The sequence below is a fragment of the Meleagris gallopavo genome, chromosome 10 (assembly GCF_905368555.1).
Source record: "Meleagris gallopavo chromosome 10, MGAL_WU_HG_1.1, whole genome shotgun sequence".
Classification (NCBI taxonomy): Eukaryota; Metazoa; Chordata; class Aves; order Galliformes; family Phasianidae; genus Meleagris; species Meleagris gallopavo.
This window is the reverse complement of record NC_139413.1, coordinates 28,343,707-28,364,053: the sequence shown is the minus strand read 5'-3', so window position 1 is coordinate 28,364,053 and position 20,347 is coordinate 28,343,707. Positions and strand designations below refer to the sequence as shown.

Below are 20,347 nucleotides of genomic sequence, written 5' to 3'. Positions count from 1 at the left end.
AAGACATAAAAACATCTGAAACGTAAGGAAATCTCACTGTGAACTCATAAAACTGGCTTTAAGAACATTTTCAGTGACCTAGAAGTACCGTTCCATCATTCTAAAAGACTGCTTGTATCTCCCAGCAAGCTCATCGCTTTAAGACCGTGCAGTGACAGAAGCACAGCATACCTGCCTCTGTGCAACAGCAACAGCAGGCTTGAAACTGAATTGTAAAAGCAGGAAGAACTCCAGTTTTCATCCCCGAGGGCATTAAGCGCCGCACAGCACTGCTCACACGCTGTGAAGGACTCAGTGTTTCCCAGCCATCCCTCTCGCTGTACTTTCCAGAGGTGAATCCCAAGTCTCTTCGCTCCATCTACGTTTCACAAAACGCATTGCATCTGCTGCAGCAGGTTGAACGCAAATATATCGAGCATGGCATGTTTCAAAGTGAGCTAAAAGAGGGAATATGGGAAGCGATCAGCGTTGGATAGGGCTGCGCTCATCGTTTCCTGCAGGGATTACTCGTGGAGGTTCCCCCGAGACGATCAGAACATTGATTTGTGCGCCCGAGCAGCTTTACAGCCCGGGTCACTGCAAAAACCAACGCCACTTTCCGTCCGGGCAGCCGCTCCTCAGGTGATTTCGTTAGACAAGCTGGCGGTCGGTCATTAAAGCATGGAAATGGTGACAAGCGCCTCTAAAGGCGGCTGTGTGTAATCGCTCGGTCCGCACGGTGAAAGCTGCGCAGTTGCAGCGTTGGCTGGTTTAGAACTTTTTTCCTTCAGCTTCCCGTCACACTCGCTGAGATGCCGCCTTGCAGGGGCGGACGGGAGAGTTCCGATGCCTCGGGGCTGCCCAAACCATCGCCCCACGAACCACAAGGAGCGACCCACGGCGCCGGGCTGCGCGCACAGCTCCTCCTCCCCCCGCGCCGCCTTCTGAGGGGAGGTGCCGCTCCCGCCTCCGCCTCGAGGCGGCGCTGCAGCCCGCCCCGCTCGCCCAATCAGCGGCCGCGCAGCAAATTCAAACCGCGCGGCGGTTGGGCCGCGTCCGCGCGGGCGCCCCTGGGGTCAGCGATGGAGCGCCGCCCGGCAGCGCCGGGACCCTACCGTGCTACTGAGCTGGTGAGGACGGCGGGACCGGGAGGGGGCGGCCGGCCGGCTGGGCTCCGGGCTGCCTATGGGCCTTGTGGGCCTCTGTCACGGCTGTGGGGGGGACGTGCCGCGTTGGTGGCGACACGTTAACCTCATTTTGCTCCTGTGGTTATTCCTGCCGCTTTGTCTTATTGCTGTTTATTGTTATCAGCTTTCAGCTTTAACCTTCTGTCCCACGTCGTTTTGTCTCCTGCGCAGTGGAATGAAATCACCAGGTATTTCCGAGCTGGCATGCCGCTGAGGACGCACAGGCAGCACTTCAAAAAGCACGGCAGCTGTTTCACCGCCTCCGAAGCTGCAGATTGGCTGCACGAAGCGCTGAGGAGCAACAGCAACTTCGGGCCTGAAGTGAGCCGGCAGCAGACTGTCCAGCTGCTAAGGAAGTTCCTCAAGAATCACGTCATTGAAGATATTAAAGGAAGGTGGGGGTCAGAAAGCCTGGAAGACAATGGTGCGCTCTACAGGTACTGAAATGAAAATCACTGGAACCAGAGAATGGCCCGGGTTGCAAAGGCCCACAGTGCTCATCAGTTCCAACCCCCTGCTGTGTGCAGGTCACCAACCAGCAGCCCAGGCTGCCCAGAGCCACATCCAGCCTGGCCTTGAATGCCTGCAGGGATGGGGCATCCACAGCCTCCTTGGGAAAGAATTTTATTCAATGTTCAGAGTTATTTAAAAAAAAAAACCTACTTCGGGTTGACCAGTTGAGTCAAAAGCAATTATTAACAGAATTTTCCTCAACTGTCCTGTTGAGTATATACCCTGCTTGCTGCAAGCTGTGTTCGTGCTTCTGTCTGTCCAGTTTTTTCCTTGATATGGGTGCTGCATGGAAGGGCTTCGGAGGGAACCCAAAGCAAATTTATTTTAGTAGCTCCGTGCTGCGGTACTGATGGCCCTCACTTCTCTGAGTCTGATCTTAGTGCTCTATGAGTGGCTCAGCCATCTCCCACTTGACTTTGGAATTAAGAATAGGCCAAAGTATACTTTATAGAATGATTATGTTAATCAGTCTTCTAAGGGGGGAAAAAAAAATTTAATCTCCTGAATTTTAATTCAGCAATTTTAATTGCCTGAATCTTCTCAGAATTTTATCAAATCATGCTGGTAAGGTATGGCTTCAGGTAAATGACTGCTTATATTTTTTTAATGTATTCTCAACGCACTTAATACCTTTCCTATTGATTCCAGGTTTCCTTCAACCTCTCCAGTTAAATCTCTACCAGCTTCATGTCGCCAAAATGAAAACTTAGGAACCTTCTCTAGAGATAGACTTCGTAAGCTGCCACATTTATCAAGGAGAACTCCAGAAAAACACAAATTGCTGAGACCTCTGGTAGTAACACGTTTCTTATCTCAGTTACCACCTATCTCCTTTGTCTTTTAAAAACAAACCAAAAAGCCCTCACAGCTGGTAGCAGTCATCCTCTAGGAACGCAGTTGTGTCTCATTCCCATGTAAGTGCAGGAATAAGTTGGTAGGTTCTTCTGATCAGCGGAACAGAACATTCACATAGGTTTGATAGAAAGATGCAGTTCTGTTTTGTAACAAAGTGTTTGATTAGGTGTGCTATTTTTCTTGCACGTACAAAAAGATTGCATTAAACAATCGGTAAATATTCCAGTGAAATTCGTACACGTAAAGCATGCAGGAATGTAAGGTATGTAAATAGGCACAGTTGTAGCACAGCATTTCTGAAGTGCGGGGATTGTGCTTGTGGCAGAAGAAATGTAAGCACTCCTTACACAAAGCTGTCTTTTCCTCAATTTAATGGCACTAGGTTTGTTGGCAGGAAAATGTGAGGAGTGTTCTTAATGCTGACACGTACTCTAAATGCAAAGAAAGATGACCTGCCCTCCACCCCACAAGTTGCAGTCTTGGAAATGTTTTTGAATGCTCTGGCATTAAGTGGAGTTTTAATTGAGTTTATGTTCAAGCACTTGAGCATCTAATCCCATCAATATGGGAAATGTTTTGTTTTCTTATTGATTCTTCATTTTGGCTCGTTCAGTGCAGAATTATCCCTGCTTATAATATTTCAAAGCATGGGAATGCTGGAATGTGGAGCTCTAGAAATGAGCAGCACAGTATGTTCTCAGTGAAACTTTAGACTTGTTTTTTCATTTAGGACAAATAAAAGGCACAAATTTGCTAACTATTCTGCTTGCTTTTTGAGAAAAGTTTGAATGTATTTGGCCTTTTTTTTTCTCCAGGTTATTTAGTGCACATACTTTGTGTTCCTAAAGACAGACTCCTTGCTGACTAATATACTTAAATTTGATGTGTTTCTATCCTTTAACTTACTGTCTCCTGAAGGGCTTGCACACAAGGTCTTTATGCAGAGAGTTGGTTTTGGCTTTCTAAGTGCATGTGCTTGCGTTTCAGAGCTGACTGATTAAGGTTATTTGCTGAACCATATTTTGGAATTTAATTCTTCACAAAGTGAAGTGTTTGTTTCTCTTAAGGGCTTCTTTCAGTATAACATGCATAAACCACTCACTTTCAGGAAAACGTGGAGAAAACAAAGCTGGATAAAACAGCAGAAAATGAAGAGGATGCACTGTGCAGGAAGGAAGTAAGCCAGGAATACGTGCAAGAAACTTGGAGAAATATCATTCTAATACAGTAAGTAAGGAACTGCAAGAAGTACCTTCCCTTCCTGTGGGTATGCATTCTCTTTATAATGGCCCAATGAAGGGTTTGACTTGCGAACTCTTTTGAACTTTTAAAGAATAAAGGTGAATATTTACTATTATTTACATATGCTTTCCAATCTATTTTCTAACATCAGCTTTTGTACTTAAGAATCTTGTTGTTTGTGTTGAGTTATACTTTAACCCAACAGCTGTTTGTTCTTCTCCCCGTTCATTGTTTTTTGGTGCTTGTCTCAACAAGTGTGCCCTCAAACTCTTCTTCTGTAAGAGAGATTCCACTGAACTGCAAATCAACTTACCAAACATCTCTTGTTTGATTAGATGCTAAGATCTTGATTTTTTTGTTTGTTTGTTTGTTTTGTTTTGTTTTTTATAACAGACTTCTCAAACAGCATCTGTTTTCTTCCTCTCTGCAGTTTGCAAACCATCTTAGGCCTCCCATCCTTGGAAGAAGTTTTGCAGCCAACACAGATAATTCCTGAGTATGTCATATACAACATGACACACACACACAAGCAAACATGGTGTTGTGATTTTGCAGAACAAATCAGGTAAGACTTTCTTAGCTTTGCTTAAAGTTTCTGGGTTGTACAATTACAGCGAAGGTAGGAACTGACTATGGTAACATATCTCATAGTGAGGCTTTTACATTTCCTTCTCTAAATTAGAATACATTTCAGTTTGCTTGTCTAGAAAATTTTGTAGGTGTATTACTTTAATTTGTAAGTACATATGCATAATAATATTCATAATTAGACTCAATTTCAAACTAACGTGGGTACTGTATTTAAAACCTGCATGTTATTGCTTGTATCAAGCCTTTAGTATTTTGTATAACAAATGCACTTGTTTATTTTAGAAGACCTCCCTCACTGGGTGTTGTCAGCAATGAAGTGCCTCGCCTACTGTAAGTAATGGAAGAGCTTTTAAGTTCCAGCAACTAACTGTGGGAGTTGAAAGTGAAATATTCCAGCATGTTAAGATCAATTGTGAATTACATTTTCAAACTCTGTGGGAAGATCAGCATTATTGTAGTTCAGAGATGAAGGAAAATGTTAAGTATACGTGATGAGGGATATATAAAGGGAGTAAGTGAGTTCTCACTTAGTGGAGTGGGGCAGAACAGCCTGTTGAAAACGAGCAGAACTCCTCAGTGGATACAGAAAATATTTTACGCTACTTCTGCTTACAAATGATGTGGTGCTGAACTAAACAATTCACATGCATATTGCTGGCATGATTCTTCTTGTGAAACACATTCCTACAGGAACAAGCTCTCACAATTCAATTTTTGCTGTGGCTTTTTTTTTTTTTTTGAATAAATACTGTATTTCCTTTCTTCACCTCTCTTCAGGGCCTAGAAATAATGATATGAGCCAGCCAACTTACAGTGGGTTTGAACGGGATGTCTTCAGAACAGTTGCTGATTATTTTGTCAATCTTCCTGAACCATTGCTTACTTTTGAATACTATGAACTTTTTGTTAACATTTTGGGTATGTATGAATTTAGAAATAAGAGGGCAAGCTATAAGTTTATATCACTGGGGGGAAGAATATATCTGTAACTCAAAGTGAACCATGACCCCATCAGTCTGTGTGGCAGCTTGAATCTGGGGCTTGTCTTCAATGCTGTCATTCTGTATTGCAGCATTAATTGAAATGCAATTGTATCTCATTCTGTGCAGATTACCATCTGAGATAACTTTCTAAATGTTCAGTAACAATTTAAACACACGCTCATCTTTGTCCCTCCCTTTTGCAGTCTGTTGGCATTCTTTATTCTTGCATGTTGGTTGCAATTGATTGCTTGGGGATTGAGCTCATTTTTTTCCTTATTTTACTAACTACTTAGTGTCTTATTTGTTGTCTTCTGTTCAGTTAGCGACTACATTTCTTTCTGAATTTGTTTGCTTTCATACCACTTGCATCTTAATTTATATTTCATTTTCTGATAGTTATGTGTGGCTTCATCACAATTCCAAATATATGCAATGGAAAACACTCAGTCCGAGATGAGACCTGTGACCCACAGCCTTCAAAAATTCTTCACTTGAACTCTTTCAAGTCAACTGAATGTCTTCTTCTAAGCCTACTTCGCAAGGAGCCAAAGGAAAAAAAGGAGTGTGGAGCTTCCTGGAAGTCCTCTTCAGAGGAGTTAGCCGTTGAGGCACAACGTGCAAAGAAATTGCAGCAGTGTCAGCTGACAAGTAAAGAAGGCAGTGCTGACAATCTCATAGGAGGAAGTTGTCAGAATCTTTCAGGTTTCAGGAATGAACAAGAGCTATCTCTAACACTTAAGACGAGATGTTACTCTTTGGAAAGAATTGGAAACACTGCCTCAAGAGTACATAATAAAGGAGAATCGGATTCCCTCAGGAAAACTAATGTCCTGAGCACGAGAGATAAGGAACAACGGCTACCATTTGTGTCTAAGACTGAGTCTGTGTTGGAGTTTGGTTGTGAAAACGCATGCCAAAAACAAACTGATGGCTCAAAGAGAGTGTCTGCCTCAATTCTTCAGGGTAGAGAGCTGTTTAAAGAAAATCTTAAATTAAAGCAAATATGCAGGTCTCAGAGTTTACTTGGGAGCAGGAACTCCAGAAGCTGCACTAGCATCAACGTCCCAGTTGCTGAAATCACAGTAAAGCCAAGGTCTCAGCTTTGTGGGCAAGGAAGACCAAATACCTCAGGGGCTTCTTCAGTGGGCATCAGGACTGAGGTTTCTGATAGAACCGTCAGTAAGAGACTCTGCAGGAGTACCATAGAACTTTCAGAATGCTCTTTCACTCACTCTTGTATGTTGACTGGCACGCAAAGTAAGATGGCTTTACAAAGCATGTTGTATTGGCTTATTGTGTTCACTAACTAATCTCTGCTTCCTTACTGTCTTCGACATGGTTACTGGTGGTTTTTTGTATCTATATAACATAAGGGTTGAAAGAGTTGTGAAGTTGTAGCATTTAAACTATTTTCATAGCTCTGTTAACAAATAGTAGCGTTACCTTTGGCTTCTCAAATTGGATCTGTCAGAGCCTTCCTGTCCAGGTAAGCAGTGATGCTTCTGACCTCAACGTCATCTGGAGGAGAACTCACACAGACCTGCCCTTTGGAGACATCTTTTTGGAACCTTTGAAACATGCTTTCTGGGAATGCTCTCAGAAATAGCATTAGGCTATTATCTCAATTGTACTGTGGCACTAATTGCACAAGCAATTTATAATAATGAAGTGATTTGGGGACCCCCCCACACACAAAAAAACCACGTAACGTTGATCTGCTGTGTCACAGCTGATTGATTGCTATGAAAATGAAACATGGATCATGAAACAAACACAGATTGTCTTCGTTAGCGGGGGAAATTATTTTACTGAATAAAAATCTGAAAAGCTTGTTCAAGTCTTAATGACAACTGTAATACAATCAACTTGTAGGTCTCCTTCAGCCTCACTTAGAAAGGATTGCTGTTGAAGCACTACAGATCTGCTGCTTGCTGCTTCCACCACCAAACCGCAGGAAGATGCAGCTCCTGATGAGAATGATCTCTCGGATCAGTGAGAACGTCGACATGCCACGACTGCACGATGCCATGGGCACACGTTCTTTGGTAAGAGAACTGTGACTGCTGTGTGTCTGTGTTCTAAAAACACTGCTGAAGGAATGCTGAGGATACCAGCAGTAATCAGAACTTAAGCGTCACTGGCTTGTTGTAATTTGTTGTAAATAGTGATTAATGGACAGATCTTTGATCTCTAAAGCATTTACAAAAATCTAACCTGAGGCAAGCGTTTCCTTGTCCCATACTAACATGTTGCAAATACTGATGTTGTTTTTGCTTGTTTTGGGAGAAGGGAAGTAACTCCTTGAGGGGGGGGGGGGGGGGGGAAAAAGGTATGATTGTTCAGTCCGATTTCTCAATCCACCGTCATCTCATTAAAACTGTTGGCAGCAGTGTTTGTGGATGACCTTTCTCGGGCTAAATATCTGTAGTTGAAGTTATGACATAATCCATTCTAGAGAAAAAGGAAGACTTTGCCTCGCGAGCTTATAGGCTAGCTTCTAGGTCTGAAAGTAAGCTTTTATTGAACGATTCAAGTTGTTAGTAATGCTTATACCAAATGAGATTAAAGGACGTTATCTGCACATGCTAAGTAAGGCTACTGAAAGCAAGGAAGTAGGAAAACTGCAAAAATGTTTCTAAAAGTTATTTCAAACCGTTTGTCAATATGCATTGCATCTGAACACCTTTAGAGTCAGCCTAACCTTCTGCCATCCCAGTGACTCAAGACAACTAATAGAATAGGTACATTTCTCTATTGGAGGGAAGGCTTATTACCATCTTTAAAATATATTTCTTAAAAATATAACTGTAGGACTTGTGCTCTTCTGTATTGAACAATATTTTGTGGGTTTCTTGTTTCCTCGTCTGAAATAATCAGTTTTCCTCCTCTTGACCAGTCAGCATGGGCAAGAGAGATTGCAGCGAAAGCTTTATTGGAGAATTCATTGCTCCACTGTGTAGAATGGAAGACAAATCCCTCAAGTGCACATACTAACGATCTGCTAAATGCTTGCAGATGATACAGACTTTCTCTCGATGTGTGTTGTGCTGTGCAGAAGAAGTGGATCTCGACGAGCTGCTTTCTACACGATTAGTTTCATTTCTAATGGACCATCAACAGGAAATTTTTAAAGTACCAACTTACCTGCAGGTTGCAGTGCAAGATCACATAGAACACGTGAAGATGGCTCAGGTTGGTGACATAACAGAAGTTTAAGTACCTTTGCTGACTGCAGAGAACTTGTTACCTATGTGGGGTGGATGAGAACTGCAAATAAAGCTACAGCATAATAAATGCAAACTTGTATTAAGCTGTTGGTGCAGTCGTAATAGACATCAGCTACTTTATAATCCCTTGCAACTTGTGATGTGGCTGTAAGTGTATAAGCTTGGATGTTAAATATGGTAGCTTCTTACCAAAGCGGGACATCATTTGACTTTAGAAGACCTTTTCTTTGATTTTTATTTCAGTGCAAATATCCAGGGGAAGACATTTGTGCCATATTACCAACCTATTCGTACTGTGAACAAATAACCCCTCAGGAGTTTGAAGAACAAAAGGTTTCTACTTCTCAAGCTGCTGTGGCAGAGCTGTTAGAGAACATCATCAAAGATAAGAACTTATCTGTGAAAGAGAAAAAGAAAAAGTTAAAACAGGTGAGGGACTTATTGGATATCTATGCAATTCTGAAAACACTTTGTGTGAGGAGAAGAGCTGAGTCATGAGACGCTGCTGTCAGAGCATGAGCAGACTGTAGAGAAAATGCCTGCCTCACAAGGAGCACTAAGTGCTGTTTAGTGGTTTTTTGGGTTGTATGGGATGATTCTATTTTAAGAGCAGTGTCTAAAATAGCATTTGATACTGTCCAGCAACAGTGATCAGTGATTCAAAACAGTAGAAAACTTTCAGGTGTGCATTATTAAATAAGATGTTTTACCGACTATACAGATTGTCATTAAAATGATGTAAATGGACATAAAGTTAAGAGGAGACAAATGGTGGCTTTTTTTTTCCTTTAAAAGGTCAAACTCAATCTATTCACAACTCTGAAGCATTCTTCTCTGTGGCATTAGCTTTGTTTTGTAACATGTATATTGCTCAAGATTATCTGGCATTTCTGTGGCCTTACTAACATGTTGCCTAATAGTAAAGCTGAAGTGCAGCAATTCTGGCAGGATTTAATACTGGAGTTTTTTTTCTTTTTTTAAGAAAACCTTTGGCAAGTGTTTCTGACCAACTGAATAGTACTGTACTTGTCCTAGAATCTCTTAAGTAAGTCTTGTGACTCACATTTGAAAAAGCAGCTTTCCAAAGCAAGCATGTTTGTTCTGATGCCCTTTCCACCACCAGCCTCTGCAACTGTGACTCCCATATGTGTTCTGGGAGCTTCATTTTTCCAGGACCAAACTTCAGAAGCCTGGCCCGCTGTTCAAGTTCATGGAAACTTCCTGCATGTAAAGAAGAGCAGTTAATTTCAGCTGACTTGAACCTAAACTTCTGAGTAAGCAAGCAGTAAGAAGTGATGCACGGCAGCACACAGCAGATGAAGCAGGAAGGAAGGAAATAAACTAAAATAGTCTAGTATAAAACTTGAAGTATATGCTTACATTTTTGTGAGCTCCCACCAAAATCCAAAAGCAGCTTATACTGATGAGCCATGTATTAGCAGGGTTTGTGTTAAATGAACTGTAGGATAGCTGTATTGTGGTCATGCTAGCTGTGCTGGGGTAGTGAGCAGTGTGACAAATCTCAGCTCTTTGCAGTAATTATACAGTTTTGGTGCTTTGAATTAGGAAAAGCCAAATGCATGCCACTTCCTAGGGGGTTACATCCAACTTACATCAACATCAAAATTACAAATGATGTGACAATTTTCAGTAGGCTGTGAATTCTACTTAAGAGTCCTAATCAACCTCTCAAAAGAAAACAAAGGATACAACCAAAATATCTCTAAAGCCAGAGACTTCTGTCCATCCCTGTCTGCAGGAACTGAAAAATAATTCCTCTGGTGCAGTTGTTACCTCTCTTGAGAGAATGCCTTCAGAAATCTTCTGAATCCTAACTTCTTTTTGGTGAAACATGTTCATCGTTGTGATATTTTTTTTTTTTCTTTGAAAGACACTTGTCCAAGCATAAGCAAAATACATACCCATGTTGACAGCAAGTCTTCAAATGGTGACTACTAAGTCTTACTTACAGGGTAAAACCTGGTCATACTGTTCAGAATGAGATGGTTGATGACAAGCAATGAGCTGTGTTAACTTTTATTCGGTTGTTCAGCATCATTGCAAGCAACTGCCATTGCAAGTGGAGATGAGGGCAGGTGGTCACTGGCTGGAGATGGAATGGTGTGGTGTCTGTGGAAGGGCTATGCTGGTTACAACAGCTGAAAACCATGAGAATAAAACGATTTCTCACTTCAACAGAAGATGAAGGTCTGACAGAACTTCTCATTCCTTCTTTATCAGTTGAGCTCCTAAGCACAAAGGGCTGCAGCTTTGGTCAAGTGTCACAGCAGAGGTACTTTGCAGACTGATGCCTTGCACTTCCTACTGACATGTATCTGTATGCAGTCATTCATGCCTGTGTCCTGCATAGCTGGCTTGTATCTGTTTATGTTCCTTTTTTTTTTTTTTTGTGGAGTCTGATTTAATGTTTTCTTGTGTATCTTCTAGTTCCAGAAGGAATATCCTCTGATATACCAGAACAGATTTCCAACCACAGAAAACGAAGCAATGCTGCTTGAGAACAAACCTACCATCAAACAACCCATGCTCAGCCTGAGAAAACCCAAATTTCGCAGCCTGAGATATTAATGTCAGCTGCACGTTGGGTCTGTGTGGGTCTGTGTGGGTCTGTGTGGGTCGCTGACCAAGGGTTGCTTGGAATGGAAGTCTGCAGTGGCTGTGCACGTAGAAGGAAGAAATGTTTACATGAACACTATGCCAAGAAGTGCCAAAATAACTTTTTTTTTGGAAGTTATTTATATTTATTGTTTTCCTAGAAGTTATTTAACTGTTTACAAATTAATCAATATATTGTGCTAAGCAGAATGAGTGTGAAAATGAAGCTACTAATTACCAAAAATTTATATATGGTTTTCATATGGGGGACTAATGATGTGCATACTGTAATGTTTTCAATGTTTATTCAGGAGTTGGTGCCATGAATTATAGTTCGTGTGCACTCCTAATTGTCTGCTTGGTGTGAATAAGTGCCTGCCTTGTTTTGTTTAAAGACAAACGTTTTGAGAAAGCAAAGTTCAGTTTGGAACTTGTTTTTGTTATTTCTAAGGGGGCCAGAAATTCACCAGAAAGGAATTATCTGGCTCCTTAAAATACTTGTTTCCTCTCATCTGAAACACTTTTTAAAATATTTATTTATATTAAAAGTGTTCTGTATATTTCTGATGTTTTCCTGGAATGCTTATTTTGGATGCAGTGATACACTTCTCTAACAGCACTGGGTAATAAGTGATGGGACAAGGAACAGAATCCTAACGCGCTGAGTTTCCCTATTTTGTTTCCAGAAGTAAGAAGTGGATCCGTGTTGGTGTTTCTGTGAGAGAGCAGCTTAAAGTGCTTTCATAATAAGGTTCCAACTTAACATTTATATTTATATACACACACACATTTTAGTGTTATTCATAAGGCTCTCAGCTGAAGATTGTCACTTCTGCATTGTACATCATTACAATGTGGTTTTGTCCTTTAAGGATGAAGACTTTGTAAGCCAAGGAACACCTAATTTCAGCCACTATTAGTCCCACTTCAATGTCCTGTGGGTACCTGGTGCTTACATAGCTGATGGCCATGCATGGTTAGTAATGCCTGTGCACAACTGCTAAGCATCCCGCACCTGCATAAACTTGCTTCTGCTCCTTGCACTGTTAAGTGTTTCGTAAGTGCATTAGTTAGTTAGTTGTGTTCTAATTAAGCAACTTACTAGGCTCACATTTCTTAGGGCTTGCCTTTCAACAGCTTGCCCTCGTTATTCAGTCCTTGATCCACGTTATTTAATGTCGTTTAATTATTTCATGTTCCCTTCTGAGGTTTTAACAAAACTCAAATAATAAACAGAAGCTGACCAGTGGTGGGAAGTTTCCACAGATGGAAATAGCTAAGAAAGGCTTACATTAAAAATCTATCATTTTGTCTCAAGTGAGCTTTTAACCCTTTTTTCCTTTTGCGTACCTGTAATTCTGTTGGGGGAGCAGCTCATCAGGCATAAAATTGCAGGCTGTAACCTATCAATGAGGTGTAAAAGGATTATCTGTTGCTTGGAGTATAGCTTTGATCTGAGAACAGTGATAGGAGGAAGGATTCATGGTTGTCTTCCATTCACAGGGGAAGAAAAAATGTTTTGGCGTGGCTGTCCTGGCACACACACAGCCACACGCTGCTAATGAGGGCTCAGTGCTGCACAGCTGAGCAAAGGTTTGGTTCTGCTTTGTTCCCCTTTGCCCTGAGAGGGGGGCTGGTGTGAGCAAAGGGCTCAGGGCTGCTTCTCAGGTTCCATTCCACACTTATAAAAGTCCACGTGTTCCTGTATACGCACTGTGGCTTTTTAACTTGTTTTCATGTGAGAATTAAAATCCTATCAACATGTTTAGTCTGCTTTTCTTAAAGCCCTCAATTGGGTTTGAGAGTTGTGGTTCATTTGGAGTAGATTTATTTGGAAAACATGCTAAGCTGAAATGTTACTTCCAACAAGGGTTAGATTTCATTGATAGCTTGGGTTGGATTTTTGGAGATGCTTTTCCTCCAAAGAGTGCTCAGCACTGCACAACTGCCTGGCGCGGAGGTCACCAGCCTGGGGGCATCCCAGAGCCATGGGGTGGGCACTGGGGGGGTGGCTGGGGAGCTTGGAGAGCTTTTCCAACCTCAGTGATCCTGTGGTTGTAGAGAGAGGATACAGCAGTGTCTGGTGATGCTGGGCAGTGACACCTCTCCCCTGCCATCGCTGGTGCCACCTGGTTTCTCAGCACGGCACAGGATGGGGACTCAGTGACTGCAGTGCAGAGCTGAGATGAAGTGCAGCTCCAGTTCCTCTTTTTTGTTGTTGTTTTTTTTTTTCTTTGTAATCTCTTCTGCTCGGGAAGAATTTAGGTCTCTGAAAAAACCCTCAAAGCTGCTTTTTGTGTGAACAGCAAGACAAAGCCTCGCAAGGCATCGGGAGGATTTTGGCCTGAAAGCCACCTCTGTTCCAGCACTGAGCCCATGGGCCGCACGCAGCTCCCAGCACTCCTTCCTGCACTCCCATAAAAACCCACACGTGGCTCCAGGAGCCTCAGATCCTGCACCGAGACAATGTACAGCCAGTGAGTGCTGCTGGGGCTCTCCTCTATATGGGCTGGGGGGGGTTGTTGCTCCTTGGGGCGGTGAGGTTGGGATCGCGTGGGGTTTTGGGGCACTGAGGTGCTGGTCCATGTTAGAGGCAAGGACCAAGTGCCGTGCAAACCATATGCTTTGCTATAGGTAGGAATTAGGGCTTAGCAAATAATTCTCAGCTGTGTACTGCAAAACACTTTGTTAAAAATGTAAAAATTATTCAAGACTTGGGAAAGGTAAGGTGGATGTTTGGTGTCCTGCTTCCTGGTGCGTCAAATGTCCTCGGTTTGTCCCTTGTGCCCCAATATACCACTTGTTGTTGGAACATGAGGTGCCTGCTGTCCTGCTGCTGGTTTCCCCTCTGTACCCCCAAGACCTCCTGTCGTTTCTCCCTGCTCTCCTCGTTGGTTTTTCCAAGCCACAGCTTTGTTCTCCCAGCACCACTCGGAAGCTGCCAACATAGGTCTGGTGTCCCTTGCAGGGTGGAGCATCCCGCAGGAGGCTACAAGAAGCTCTTTGAGACAGTGGAGGAGCTGTCCTCCCCCGTCACTGCCCACGTCACAGGTTTGTGTGCCCTCATCACCTCCTTCCCTGTGAGCCCCACGCTGCTCTTGGGAGCAGCAGAACTCTTGTGAGCCACAGAACTCGAGTCTGGGGGACTCGCAGGTCCTGGGACACAGGGATAAATGAGATCAAGGAAGTTCACATGTTTGGGACGTGGCTGAGTTGATGTGCTGGGAGCTGAGGAAGGACAGAGCAGTTGAGTGATCTTTGGCATTCCAAGGATCCTTGTCGTATGGCTCTGTAGGGTAAGAAGAAACCATAGTCCTAAAGGCTCATAAAGGGCTTCTCTCTGGAGCAGAGAAGGCTCAAGGGAGACCTCATCACTCCCCACAGCTCCTGATAGGATGTTGGGGTGAGAGGGGATCAACCTCTGCTCCCAGGGAACAGCGATGGGATGAGAGGTGATGGCCTCACGCTGTGCAGGGCAGGGGCAGTTTGGATGCTGGGGGACATCTCTGCTCCAAAGAACAGTTCAGCACTGCACAGCTGCCCAGGGGTGGGGGGTCAGCATCCCTGGGGGTGTTCAGAGCTGTGGGGATGTGGCACTGAGGGATGTGGGCAGTGGTTGGGCTTAGGGATCTTAGAGGGCTTTTCCAACCTGAATGATTCTGTGATTCCACAAAAGCATCCACGATCTTGTCCTTAAATAATAACAACTTTTTAAAATGAATAAACACAGGAAAAAAAAATAGAAGACAAAATATTTTGACTATTCTTCTACATCTCCTGCAGGCAGGATTCCCACCTGGCTCAGAGGCAGCCTCCTGCGATGCGGGCCTGGCCTCTTTGAGGTCGGGGCAGAGCCGTTCTACCACCTCTTCGATGGCCAGGCACTGCTGCACAAGTTTGACTTCAAGGAGGGACACGTCACCTACCACCGCAGGTGTGGGACGCAGCCAAGGACTGCTGTTCTTCTGGGGTCTGTGTTCACTGGAGGAGCTCCAGCAGGGAGCTTTCCCAAAGTGAGGCACTGGAGCAGAGAAGTGCGGGTGCCCCGTCCCCAGAGGTGCCGAGGCCAGGCTGGATGGAACCCTGAGCAGCCCATGGCATGGGGTTGGAACTGGACAGGATGGAAGGTCCCTCTAACCCAGCCATTCTACAGTTCTGTGAACAACAGCACACTCGGCAAATAATGCAGCTTTTCTACAGTTCAGAAATGTTCTGTGAAGATGAGGGCAGCAGGGGCTGCCTGCCTGCAGGGCTCCAGCACTTCACATGCTGCAACGCAACCCTGGTCACTGCCAGGGGCTGGGCTGAGCTCTCATGAGCCTCATCACAAAAAATATTTGTGTTTATTTTAATTGCATTGCTTGTTGCGTTGGTGTGACTGCCTGTAATGTGCTTCACCCCCTTAGGTTTGTTAGGACAGATGCTTATGTGCGAGCCATGACAGAGAAGAGGATCGTGATAACTGAATTTGGTACCTACGCCTACCCAGACCCATGCAAGAACATTTTCTCCAGGTATCGGGGCTCTGCCAAGCACTGCAGCTTCGTGCCACGGGGCCTCTGCTGACCCTGCTGCCTTCCTCCACACAGGTTTTTCTCCTACTTTAAAGGGGTGGAGGTCACAGATAATGCCCTCGTTAATGTCTACCCTGTTGGTGAGGACTACTACGCCTGTACAGAGACCAACTTTATAACCAAAATTAACCCAGACACTCTAGAGACAATTAAGCAGGTAGGTTTTGGCAAACAGCTCCTAACAGCCTCACCTCTTTTCCCACATCGCTCACCCTCATCACAGACGGACAATGCCCAGGGCTGCCCATGCAGCCCACACCTCCCCACACTCCGTCCCCAGGTGGATCTCTGCAAATACGTCTCTGTCAATGGGGCCACAGCTCACCCCCACGTGGAGAACGATGGCACAGTTTACAACATCGGCAATTGCTTTGGGAAAAATTTCTCACTGGCCTACAACATCATACGGATTCCTCCACTCCAAGCGGGTCAGTTCAACACGCTTCCAACTGAGCTTGTGAAAATCTTGTTCTATAAATTACTTCTTATTATTCAAATGCATTTTGTCATCAAATTTCTTTGTTTGGCCTCCCTTTCTTTCAGCAGTAGAAATGTTATCTTTAACACAGTCATTTACCTGATTCTAGACTATGAGTGTCCAACATTTTGGCCTGCATGGGCCAAACTAAGCAAAGAGGAACTATCTTGGGCCACATACAAATCATAATATAGTTAATGAATGTAAATAACAAAACTTTTTTCTTCTATTAAAGCACTGAAAGAAAAGACAGCAAAACCATAAAACTAGCAAGCTGAACACATGCGCTAGCTCACAATCTTCCTTTGTGCTAGAGGCAGAGACCTTGCAGGGCAAGCACTGCTCATGCAGGCAGCGTGTGGCTGGAAGCTCCCCTGTAACCATGTGGCTGTCCTTTGCAGACAAGGAGGACCCAATGAACAAGTCAGAGGTGGTGGTGCAGTTCCCTTGCAGTGACAGATTTAAGCCCTCCTATGTGCACAGGTAACTCCTGCCAGGCTCAGCTGGCTGACTGCACACTCACTGAGCTCTGGTTCCTTGTTGCGTGCAGCATGCTCACCATCTCAAACCAGCTGCTTTGGCAAACGAGTCTTCCCTGACAGAGCTCACTTCTACAAGTGGCAGCAGGACTTGGTTTTGCTTGTAATGAGCAACTAAAGCAAGGGCTGGTACAGACATCAGGGTGCCTGTATCCCTGTAGCATTAAGCTCTGTACTGCGTCCCGTGCTCCTGCACTGTGCACAGAGCCTCCACGTGCTCTGTGTGTGTTCTCACAGCTTTGGCCTGACCCCAAACTACATCGTATTTGTCGAAACCCCGGTGAAGATCAACCTCCTCAAGTTCCTCTCCTCCTGGAGCCTCTGGGGAGCCAACTACATGGACTGCTTTGAGTCCAACGAGACCATGGGGGTAAGTCCAACGAGACCATGGGTCACATAGGGCCTGTGCCCACCACACCATGCCCACTCACCACTGAGACTGGCCTGCTGCTTGCCTTTCAGGTCTGGCTTCATGTGGCAGAGAAAAAGAAAGGACGGCTCCTCAACATCAAGTACCGGACCTCAGCCTTCAACCTCTTCCATCACATCAACACCTTCGAGGATAACGGGTTCCTCATTGTCGACCTCTGCACATGGAAGGGGTGGGTGCCAACACTGCCTTCATAGAATCGCTCCCCTGAGACCCTCAGCTTGCCCCCGTGCCCACTGCCCACCTCCCTCGATACTACATCGTCACGGTTCTAGAACACCCCCTGGGCAGCGTGTGCCAATGCTTCTATGTCAAGGCCCCACATCAAGATGGAAACAGCTGATCTGGTCTGGCCCTGTGACTTTCAGTGGATCAGAACAGGGCTCATGTCACTTAATTGAATTCTAGGGAAAAAAATTAGCTGTTTTGGAACTCGTTCCTGGCAATGACTTCTTTGCTGTCTCTGATCCCATTTCTGTGCAGATTTGAGTTTGTTTACAATTACCTCTACTTAGCCAACCTCCGAGCGAACTGGGATGAGGTAAAGAAGCAGGCAGAGAAGGCCCCCCAGCCCGAAGCCCGCAGATACGTGCTGCCCCTCCGCATCGACAAGGTACCGCCCAGCCCTGCCACCAGCACTGCTGTCTGCACAGCTCCTGCACTCTGGGGCCAACTACTCCCAGTGCTTTGCCTGGTCACGCTTAATTCAAACTTTTCCTTCCCATTAGAAGGTTTTATCCTTAAAGCAGCAGTCAGCTTGGTGCAGAGCTGTGTGATTTCCAGCTCCCCCTCCTCAGTGGATGAGTCTTTCTGAGCTGTACTCCGTCTTGCACTGCTGCTCAAGCGAACCATACAGACCATAACAAGCCTCCAACTGTCCTATTGAGGGGGAAAAGTTACATGTGTGTTCACCTAATAAGCATGCTGAGAGCAGAAATACAGGCTGGAGTTAGCCTGATAGACATTCTTATTACACTAAAAGCTGACTAAGAAAACAAAAAGAATCAACCACTCCTGTGTATGTTTCTATTCTGCAGCTTCACAAGGCTTTGCTGCACATTGCTAGCTTCCGTGCAGGTACACTCAGAACTTTGTTTCTCCACTTGTCTTGGGTGTTGTTCTTTGTCCCAGGCCGACACAGGCAAGAACCTGGTCACCCTGCCCTACACGACAGCCACTGCGACGCTGCGCAGCGATGAGACCATCTGGCTGGAGCCAGAAGTTATTTTCTCAGGGCCACGCCATGGTAAGATGACAGCTCTGAGCCACAGAGGCAGCACAAGTCCTGTCAGCCATCCACGTCCTGCTAATCCTCATGCGTATACCTTTTTTGCAGCCTTTGAATTTCCACAGATCAATTACAAGAAATATGGTGGGAAACCATATACATACACATATGGGCTTGGACTGAATCACTTTGTTCCAGACAGGGTAACTATCAGGAAAGGGGTGAGGCACATCTTTTTGATGAGCTTTTGCTTAAGGGCAAGTAAGGGCATTTTTGAGATGTGGTTTTATTTTCTCTACTTAGCTTTGCAAGCTGAATGTTAAAACAAAGGAGACCTGGGTGTGGCAGGAGCCAGATTCATACCCATCAGAGCCGATCTTCGTTTCCCATCCAGATGCTCTGGAGGAGGATGATGGTAATTAATGATTTTTGGCTTGTTAATTGGAGTTGTTTGCAGTCTGTATCCACTGGCCCCAGGTGTGCTGTGCTAAGACCTACTTCCATGGTGCACCAGGGGTATGCAGGAGCCAGGGGACCTGCAGGCCGCTCCTGGCTGAGATGTGCCCTGTTCTAATGCTGCAGGCGAGTTTCTGAGAACACGGAAAAATCAGAATTGAATGAAAATATAGGAAAAAATCTGTTGGTTCAGATCATCTGTTCTCATTTCCCAGCCTTTTTCCATCAGGAACTACATTACTTAAAGAATTCCAGATGGCCAAGCTTTGTGAAATTTAACCTGTCTTAAACCAAGGATGTTTTTATTTCTAAAGCCCTCCTCCCCATCTGGAAGGGGGGCAAATTGAGGCTTTGGCTGTGGAGGACACGGAGCTGCATCATGCCAAGCACTGCACGCATTTTTCACATGTTGCCAGCCCTGTACCTATTTTTGAAGGTGGCAGCACTAGGTTTAAAGCGCATCTACTCATTCCCTGAATTCCTCACCCCCGAGCGGAACACGTGAAGCCAGGAGAGCCCCTGGCTGTGCTGAGTGCCTGTTTTTGTCACCTCCCAGGGGTGGTGCTGAGCATTGTGATCAGCCCCGGCTCAGGGCCAAAGCCTGCCTACCTCCTGATCCTGAACGCCAAGGACATGAGCGAAGTGGCCAGGGCTGAAGTGGAGGTGAACATCCCTGTGACTTTCCATGGACTCTTCAAAAGAGCATGAGTGCTGCCTGCAACACCCCGTGTTAGGCTTCCTCCAGCTTCAAAAAGATGCAGTCTCCATTTGCAAGAAAGTGACATTGAAGGAATTTAGATCATTTATTTGTGAGTACTTAGTTCACAGAATTATGGAATGGTTTAGGTTGGAAGGGACATTACAGCCCTTCCAGTTCCAAACCACTGCCTTGGGTACCCACAGGTGCATCACTACCCTAATTAAGACTGAAAATTTCAGTTTTGTCACTTAGTTCTCAGAATACTTACCCAGATATTTCTCAAATGTACTCCAGGCCTAATTTCAAGATGTACAATACAATAAACCATACAGTTTCTTTTACAAAATTAAATTTTGTAGATGCAACAGAGAGAAAGATGCATGAAATAGCACAGTGTAATCTCAGTCCCTCACACATGGTAACATTATGTAGAAGGCAACGTGCTGTTGCATCCTTTGAGAAGAGGCAATTTCTATCCTATGGGGGTGTTTTGGATTGAACTCACCTCCTGGTCACTGCACTGGTATCCTCAGAGCAAGCTGAGGGGAGCCCTTCCACAGTGCTCTGGCAATTTGACCTTGCAGGCAGCATTCTGTGCTTTGCTAAATCTTACATGCATTACTCTTGTCTAGTCTTCAGCCATGTGTGTCTTCTCTTTCTCATTTCTTTGCTCAAAGTGCTGTTTGAGTTCTGCATATTCTTAATATGAAAAAAAAAATAAAATAAAAAAATCAAGCAATTGTTACAGC

The 20,347-nt window shown here is 44.6% G+C and overlaps 4 protein-coding genes across 10 annotated transcripts in view; 2 read left to right on the top strand and 2 right to left on the bottom strand.

Moving 5' to 3' along the window:
• Positions 1-959, bottom strand: part of LRRC7 (leucine rich repeat containing 7) — a 187,749-nt gene extending 186,790 nt beyond the window's left edge. Inside the window, exon 1 of the mRNA XM_085232159.1 lies at positions 172-959. The gene's annotated coding sequence lies outside the window, so the exon portion shown is untranslated. The remainder of the gene's footprint in view (positions 1-171) is intronic.
• DEPDC1 (DEP domain containing 1) lies at positions 958-11,757 on the top strand. Its single transcript, XM_085232171.1, is given in 12 exon segments — positions 958-1,109; positions 1,338-1,603; positions 2,328-2,472; positions 3,643-3,761; positions 4,207-4,294; positions 4,296-4,341; positions 4,650-4,697; positions 5,145-5,285; positions 7,223-7,395; positions 8,366-8,542; positions 8,821-9,006; positions 11,026-11,757. Coding segments are annotated over 12 exon segments (1,578 nt in total). The 5' UTR covers positions 958-1,061; the 3' UTR covers positions 11,167-11,757.
• The window catches only part of LOC100539364 (uncharacterized), a 25,326-nt gene continuing 13,343 nt past the window's right edge, over positions 8,365-20,347 (bottom strand). For 5 of the 7 annotated variants that reach the window (XR_014885333.1, XR_014885335.1, XR_014885336.1 and 2 more), the window contains 2 exons: positions 9,641-20,297; positions 8,365-8,974 (listed from right to left, as the gene is read on the bottom strand). The gene's annotated coding sequence lies outside the window, so the exon portion shown is untranslated. The remainder of the gene's footprint in view (positions 8,975-9,640; positions 20,298-20,347) is intronic. The other 2 variants (XR_014885334.1, XR_014885332.1) reach the window with 2 other exon arrangements.
• On the top strand, positions 13,926-19,606 carry RPE65 (retinoid isomerohydrolase RPE65). Its single transcript, XM_031554885.2, has 13 exons — positions 13,926-14,244; positions 14,977-15,127; positions 15,600-15,707; positions 15,783-15,924; positions 16,048-16,195; positions 16,647-16,728; positions 17,022-17,154; positions 17,247-17,386; positions 17,698-17,827; positions 18,346-18,460; positions 18,551-18,645; positions 18,746-18,857; positions 19,455-19,606. Exons 1-13 carry the CDS (start codon positions 13,926-13,928, stop codon positions 19,604-19,606), a joined length of 1,827 nt encoding a protein of 608 aa, XP_031410745.1.